Here is an 8,256-nt window from a genome sequence, read left to right as displayed (position 1 = left end):
GAGAATATCCCTCCTCTTTAACCTTTGTTACTCTGTTTGAAGTTCTCCATCTCTAATCTCTGGGAGTGAAAAAAAAATTCTTTCAATGCAAATTTGTGAAGAGAGGGAGATGTGACGTCAGGGTGTGTTTTAAGTAAGAGATGGTTAATGAGAAACCGTGTGTGTGTGTGTGTGTATATGTGTGTGTGTGTGTGTGTGTATCAGGGAGGAGTGATACAAACTGTGTGCGAAAACCAAAACCGCCCTTTGCAGGCAAGTGGAGAGTCAGCATGTTCCAGGCTGGATTCGGTCAACATGTACGTCAGCTATCTCCTGGATAAGGAAGGCAGCATGTATCCCAATTCCGTGCGGCACCCCAGCTTGAACCTAAACCCCCAGAACTTTGCCCCCCCTCCTCCTCCTCCTCAGTATTCCGACTTTGCCGGTTACCATCACCACGTCTCTGGGATCAGCGCCGACCCACACCACCCTCAGCCAACCGGCACCTGGAGCTCCCCTTACGTCCCACCGCGGGACGAATGGCATGGCTACAGCACCGGTGCCCCCGCCGTCACCTCCTCGCCGGGACAGCTGGCGTTCGGCCCCTCTGACTTTGCCCCTGTGCAGCCCCAGGGGGGAGCTGGCCTACTGCCTTCCATGAGCACCATGGTCCCCCAGCTCTCCCCCAGCTCCCCGAGGCGGAATCCCTACGACTGGATGAGACGTAATCTTCAGCCGAACCCTCAAGGTAAGACGGGAGTTGTGGGGGTGGGGGTGGGGGTGGGGGGGTGGGGGAGTGGTTGGCGGGGGGGGGGGTGGTGTGGCGGGGAGTAGTCTTGGTCGGTTTGATCTCAACCAAACGCCCAGGGCTGCTAAAGGTACACGGCATTAATTCAGATGTTAAGGCAAAACACAAACCTGGCCTGATTTAAACTCCTGTGAAGCACGTCGGGACGGTTTGCTGTGTTGAACGTGCTATGTCAATGCAGCTTGCTGTTGTTGTAGTGCTGCTGTGCTGCACGCCTATCTGGCAGTCACATACTCTCAGCGCTGAAGTAGAGCAGAGTAGGGAGAGATCGAAAGCATCAGCCAACAGCGGGTTTCAGAAGGTGCTGGGGAGCGGATGCTCGTGCAGGTAGAGCTAACAAGATCAAGAATTTTAGCACGGACGGAGGCCCCGGCTGTTGCCGGGGGTGGGGGAGGTGTGGGGAATGAGGGTTCGTTGGTGGAGGGGGGGTGGAGAGAAGGTGTTTGATGGCAACAATCTTGTTCCCTTAAGGAAAAGGAGGTTTGGTAAGTGATTTTGTTGAGCAGAGAGTGCAGGTTGAAAGAGGTTGTGGTGGGGAAGGGGTCACAGAGGGTTTTTGAAAATGAATGAATGTCAGGAAGGAGGGGCCTGATTAGGTGTGAGAAATGTAACTGCATTATGGCTTGGCAGGTTGGGTGGGGGTGGGGTCTCCGGGCTTTCTCTCTATCCTTCCCTCACAGCTCCAGATGCCTCCTCCGACACAATCTCCCTCAGTGTGTGGACTTTGAGTTCCACTGTGTACTCTCCTACTCAAGCCAATGCCCCCAGCTCCTTAATCCTCCCCCTCTTGCAGTCAAGAAGCTTTCAAAGCTCAAAGCTGTCACTAATCAGTGACTGATCTCACCCGAACCATTGCTTTTTAAAATCCTTCACTACGAACCCTCACCAGGTGAACCAAAAGAAAGCCCTCAAGATGAAATTAGTCATAAAACAAAAGTTTAAGAGTCTCACTTATGGCACTTATGGTAATTTGGATAAGTTCGGGTATTGTGTGAGCCATGGTTTCTAGCGTTGGTTCAATGTTAGAAAGCTGCACAGCCCATGTTGTAATGCTTTAAGGTGTAAAATTGGTAAACGAGGCAGTGGAGGTAGATTTTGAGCTTGCCGGACCTGTGTAAACTGAATGTTACCGATTGAGCAGCAGGTTTCGCACCTCCCCCCAATTGACTGGAGCGGGAATAAAGATGGAGTCAAATTTTAAACCGCGCTGCCAGTTCAACATTGCCCATGTAACACCCTCACACCTGAACAAATATCAGCCGCTAGAGAGTTTCCGGCAGAACAGGGACCGGGTGAAAGCAATTCGAATCTCCTCTTTGCCCGTAGCAGGGGAGAAAGCTCCGGGCAACCTGAGGAAATTCAGGCTGGCGGATTACGAATTTGTCACAATTTTTAATTTTTAAAAAATCGACGCAACTGAGAATCCAGCGTGTGAGCGATAACTGGGGTGGGGGGGTGGGGAGGGAAGAAGAAAGCATAAGAAAGACAGGCTTACATTCGTTTAACACTCATCACAACCATCGAACGTCACAAATCGCTTCACAGCCAGCGCTGTACTTTTTGAATCGGGGTCTCTGTTGTGACGTAGGAAACGCAGCAGCTAATTTGTGCACAGCAAGCTCCCACAAACAGCAACAGTGATAACATCCAGATAACCTGTGTTTTCATGATACAGGGCACTGGTGCGGGGGAGGGCGCTAACTCCCTTGCCCTTCTTTCAAATAGTCCCTTGTGATCTTCTACGTCCACCCCAAGCAGGCAGCTGGGGCCTCAGTTTAAAGCCTCATGCAGAATCCGGCACCTCCGCTGACAGTGCAGCTCTCCCTCAGTACTGCACTGGAGTGCCAGCCTTGATTCTTGTGCTCAAGCCCTGGAGTGGGACTTGAACCCAGAACCTAAGTCAGGGGCAAGAGTGCTGCCAACTCAGCCATGGCTGACACCAATGGGATAGTATTTGCAGCACCGAAATAGACCATTCAGCCCATCCGCTCCATGCCTGTCTAGCCTCTTCCCACCCCTCTTTATCTCAACCACTAACATAACCTTCTATTCCTTTCCCCTGCATGTGTTTCTCTAGCTTCCCTTTAACTGTATCTATGGGCAGGATTTTCCCTTTGCTGGGCGAGCAGGGCCGGGAGTGACCACGAAACGGCCCTGCCATTGCGATCGGGCCCCAACAGCGATTTCACACTGGCCGGCCTCAGTCAATGGCCAGCCAACGTGAAACATGCGCTGAGAGACTCAGCGCTGCCAAGGCGAGGGGGGTGGGGGGTGGGGGGTTAAAAAAACATCATTGATATTTTTATTCGCTCTTGGAAACTTCGTCCCACCCGCGGATGAGGCTTCGCAAAAAATGCAAAGTCCGCTTGGCTTAATCGGCCCACCCACCAACCATAAGGTCGGACGGGCAGTGAAAATTTTGACTTAATTACCTGCTTAAGGGCCTCAACAGGCCCCTTAACTGACGGTGGGGGCGCTGCTGACTCTCGTGCCCGCCCGCTTGCCGACCGAAATATTGCGCAAGTGCCCAATGATGTCAGGACACTTGCAGGATGCCATCGTGCGCTATTGCACGCTCGGACATGTCAGACCCTCGTCCGCATGCTGAGCTGAAAGTCCCGGCCTACGTCATTCACCTCAACAACAACCCCTTGTGGTAGCGGGCACCACATTCTCGCCACTCTCCTGAATTCCTTATTAGGCTTATTATATTTATCTTATATTTAAGGGCAATAGGCCTGGTCCCCCCACCCCACCTTGAGACTTAGCTTCAAATGCTCTTGCAGTTGGGTATGTAGAGGGGGTTGGTCTCCCCCCACAGAGAATTGGTTATACTGTCATCCACTGTTCTATCGCTGCTCAAACAACTGAACTTGTTTCTGTGATTCTGCAGGAAAACAGGACCAAAGCAGGTAGTTCCAGTTAAAAAGCTAGCAGCAAGTTGGGCTCAAAAGCCTGAATGGCCTGGCTCCTTCCATGCTGCACGCTTCCACATCCTGTGAAATCTATTTTAATTACGCCTTGCAAAACTTAAATCAAAAATCAAATTAAAAAATTAGCAGGGAAGAAATTATGGACCTAATAAGTCGGGTATTAAAACTCTCACCGTTGTTTTCCACCTGGCCTTTGCCCCTCCTCATCTGTCTAAACTGATCCAATCTCAAGACCCCCTGAGATCTCCTGCCCTCCTCCAATTCCAGCCTCTTGCACATCCCTGATTTTAATTGCTCCATCACTGAAGGCTGAGCCTGAGCCTTAAGGTTTGACCTCCTCTCCCCAAACCTCTCTTTCCCTTCCTTTCAAGACTTTTCTTAACACCTTCCGTTTTGACCAAGCTTTTTGGTCACCCGTCCCAATATCTCTTTGTGTGTTAAGTTTTGTCTGGCTATGTTCCTACGTTAAAGGTGCTGTGTAAATGCAACTTGCTGCTGTTTCCATCGCCGGGGTTGTTCTTCGATGAAAAAGTTCCACATTAAGACGATGTAAAACATAGCAGGAGGAAGGACTCCAAGTTTGAGCTGGGGATTATCAAACACAGCTTCATTCTGTGTTTGATATATGGGCTAGTGATTAAAACTGTGCAGAAAGCAAGATGACCTCAACCACAGCTCTGCGTTTCAAAGAAGAACAGTTTATTTTGTTTCTTAGCATTCCGTCTTAGTGGTGACTTCTTTCCCCATTGATATCACTTTGTTACTGAGGTCTCTTCTCAAAGCCTCATAAGACCCTTTGGAAAAACCCTCGAGATTTGTCAATGTTATTTCGAGAACTCACATTGTCCCACAAACTTGCCTTTGTGTTTTGGAGCATGCTTCGCAAGTACTGTCCTGTGAACCTCGAACAGGACCATCTCCCGGAGCCTCGTTTTTGCCCCACATGAGCTCCTCAGTCCACCAGAGTCTGCACATTTCTAAACTGTCAGCCTGCATTTTACAATAGGCAGCATAGTTAACTAACAGTTTTACAACGAGTTGCATTTATATAGCACCTTTAACATTGTAAAATGTCCCAATTGGTGCTTCACAGGGACAATTATCAAACAAATTTGACTCTGAGCCATGTAAGGAGATATTAGGACAGGTTACCAAAAACTTACGGTAGGTCTTAAGAAGCACCTTAAAGGAGGAGAGAGAGAGGTAGAGAGGTGGAGAGGGAAGGAAATTCCAAAGCTTAGGGCTGGAGGTGATCACAGAGATAGGGAGTTCATGAAGAGGCTATGGGGGGATTTGAAAACAAAGATGAGGATTTTAAAATCGATGCGTTGCTGGACCGGGAGGCAGTGTAGATCTACAAGCACAGTCGGTGATGTATGAATGGGACCTGGTGTGAGTTAGGATACGAGCAGTTGAGATTTGGCTGAGTTGAATTTATGGAGGGTGGCACATGGGAGGCTTGTCAGGGGAGTATTGGGGTAGTCGAGTCTGTAGGTTTTACAACTGTTGGGATGAAAGAAATCGTGACAGATTAGGAAGCTATGAGGAATAGCTTGTGTGAATCTGCCTGATGTTCTGTATTAGTTGAAGTTTTCTCATGGTGTGCTATGTATATTGTAGTAATAATTGTAAATGTAGGAGCTATTATCTGGTTGTATTTGAATTGGAAGTCCTATTGTTAAATACGTTGAGGGAGAGTGAGTGTTTGAACCAGCCTGTAAATTCAGTGTCTTGCACTCTGAGGAGGCTATGCTGCAAAACAGAGTGCAATGCGTTAAATTGAACCATGTTCCCTCTGAAAACATTAGTAATGTTATTTTCTTTCTTAATCGACAATCATCAACTAGATCACATTCAGGAAAATTATTGGACTGAAGTTATCACGCTTCCTGAGAATCCTGTCTCCTATTTTAACAAGTGAGTGCCACCACTTTAAAAATAAATGGGTTAAAATCTTTAGTAAAACAATAAAGTCTATGTGTATATGTGTGATGCTGATGTCACGTAGAGAGAGTGTGAGTCACGTAGAAATCCTGTATATCCATGACAGAGAAGTCATCTAAAATCAATTAATTTTAGTTCACAAAGACAACTAATATAACAATTTATTTTTAACGTTAAATCCCCTTTCTGTTCTGCTGTTGCTTCCTTCAGATGATTAGACAATTCAAATCACATTATTAGGAGACATGAGCTGGGTGCTCAGGAATATTCATGCACAGGATGTGGGTGTCACTGGCTAAGCCAGCATTTATTGCCATCCCTAATTGCCCTTGAGAAGGTGGTGTTGAGCTGCCTTATTGAACCGCTTCAGTCTCTGTGGTGTAGGTACACCCACAGTGCTGTTAGGGAGGGAGTTCCAGGATTTTGACCCAGCGATACTGAAGGAATGGCGATATATTTCCAAGTCAGGATGGTGAGTGACTTGAGGGGAACTTGCAGGTGGTGGTGTTCCCATCTCTCTGCTGCCCTTGTCCTTCTAGAGGGTAGCGGCTGTGGATTTGGAAGGTGCTGTGTCAGGAGCCTTGGTGAGTTAAGGGACTCAGTAAGGCCCCTGTCCCGCACCGACTGGAATTCTCCAGTCAGCAGACAGGCCCATTGTTGTGGCTGGAGCATCGCGAGTGAAAGGGGAGGGGTGGTGGCGCTGCCCTCTGCAGATGAACAGCCAGTGCTCATTTTAACTATTTAAGCATTCACTCACACAACTGACTGGCCACAGGTTGCCCAGCTGTGGCTATTTTTAAGTTGCAGGGTTTTGAAGTTGCGGAGAGGGTCTTGATGCACCCTCTCTCTTCCTTAACTGCATGGGCAGACTGCAGCTCCTTCAGTGCTGGAGGGTCTTCTATTACCCTCCAGCTTCCAGATCCCACCTGCTGCTCTGAAGTGGGTGTTGAGTGCGTCCTCTGGCCATTAGTTAGTCTTTCAATCAAAAAGCGCAGTGTGTATGTCACACTGATGCTGCGTGGAGTTATCCCATTGCCGGGGTCCTGAACCGGAAAAGAAATTCAGCCCATTTTTCCTGCAATTCAATCTATTCCTGAGCACCCAGCTCATGTCTAGTAATTAAGCGATTTGAATTGTCCAGTCATCTGAATGAAGCAACAGCAGAACAGAACGGGGATTTAATGTTAAAAATAAATTGTTATATTAGTTGTCTTTGTGAACTAAAATTAGTTGATTTTATCATGGATATACAGAATTTCTAGGACCACGCTCTCTCTGTGTGACATCAGCATCACACATGTACACATAGACTTTATTGTTTTACTAAAGTTTTTAACCCATTTATTTTTAAAGTGGTGGCACTCACTTGTTAAATTAGGAGACAGGATTCTGAGGCAGAGTGATAATTACTGCCATCAGACAGAGACACGATTAACTGCACTGTTTCTCAATCTAACTCAATCATTCCCAGGATCTAAAGATTGAACTCCTCACCACCCCTTCCTCCTGTAGTCTGCAAGTTTCTAAAACTTAAGATTGGGGCCACCTACTCCTTGCCTTACTGCATGTTGTCTTCCTTAGACTACAGTTAAAACAGGCTGGACAATCTAGATACCATACAACTCATAGATAAAAACAAAAAACTGCGGATGCTGGAAATCCAAAACAAAAACAGAATTACCTGGAAAAACTCAGCAGGTTTCCTAGTTCTGTTGAAGGGTCATGAGGACTCGAAACGTCAACTCTTATCTTCTCCGCCGATGCTGCCAGACCTGCTGAGTTTTTCCAGGTAATTCTGTTTTTGTTTTCCTAGTTCTGTTGAAGGGTCATGAGGACTCGAAACGTCAACTCTTTTCTTCTCCGCCGATGCTGCCAGACCTGCTGAGTTTTTCCAGATAATTCTGTTTTTGTTTTACCATACAACTCAACTGTTCAGGTTTATAGAGACTGAAAACTGGCAGTGTACAGTCGGAGCTGAATTTGATTAGCTGCATATTCTCTTGTGGGTGAGGTCAATACTAGGGGTCATAAATATAAGACAGTAATTAACAAATCCAATAGGGGATTCAGGAGTGGCTCTTTTTCCCAGAGAGTGGTGATAGCATGAACCCCACTACCATAGGGAGTGGTTGTGGTGAACAGTTTTGAAGCATTTAATGGGAAGCTAGATAAACGCATGAAATGAACAGAAGGGTATGCTGAGAGGGTGCGATGAAGAGGGTTGAGTCTGTGTGGAGCATAACACTGGTGTGGACTGGTTGGGCTGAGTGGGCTGTTCCTATGTTGTACATTCTGTATAATTCTATCATAACCCCCTGTAAAAACTAAGCGGAAGATCAGAGAGGGGGACAACTGGATCGTCAGTACACATTCGACCACAATGAAATCATGAAGATATCATTGTCAATTAAATAATCATAGAAGCAAAATGTTGCAAATGCTGGAAATCTAAAATAAAACCACAAAATGCTGGAAATAATCAGCAGGTCTGGCAGCATCAGTGGAGAGAGAAACAGAATTGACATTTTGAGTTGAATATGACTCTTCTTCAGGCCAGAATAATAGTAGAACAGAAGGAGTCCATTTGGCCCA

At 47.0% G+C, this 8,256-nt stretch overlaps 1 protein-coding gene across 1 annotated transcript in view; it reads left to right on the top strand.

Moving 5' to 3' along the window:
- Positions 1-294: 294 nt before the first annotated feature.
- Positions 295-8,256, top strand: part of cdx1b (caudal type homeobox 1 b) — a 47,534-nt gene continuing 39,572 nt past the window's right edge. Inside the window, exon 1 of the mRNA XM_041194250.1 lies at positions 295-727. Within this exon, the coding sequence (XP_041050184.1) occupies positions 295-727 (433 nt within the window). The remainder of the gene's footprint in view (positions 728-8,256) is intronic.

Source organism: Carcharodon carcharias, chromosome 8, assembly GCF_017639515.1.
Source record: "Carcharodon carcharias isolate sCarCar2 chromosome 8, sCarCar2.pri, whole genome shotgun sequence".
In the NCBI taxonomy this organism is placed as follows: domain Eukaryota; kingdom Metazoa; phylum Chordata; class Chondrichthyes; order Lamniformes; family Lamnidae; genus Carcharodon; species Carcharodon carcharias.
Note: the sequence above shows the minus strand (reverse complement) of the source record. Positions and strands in the feature narration are given on the sequence as shown.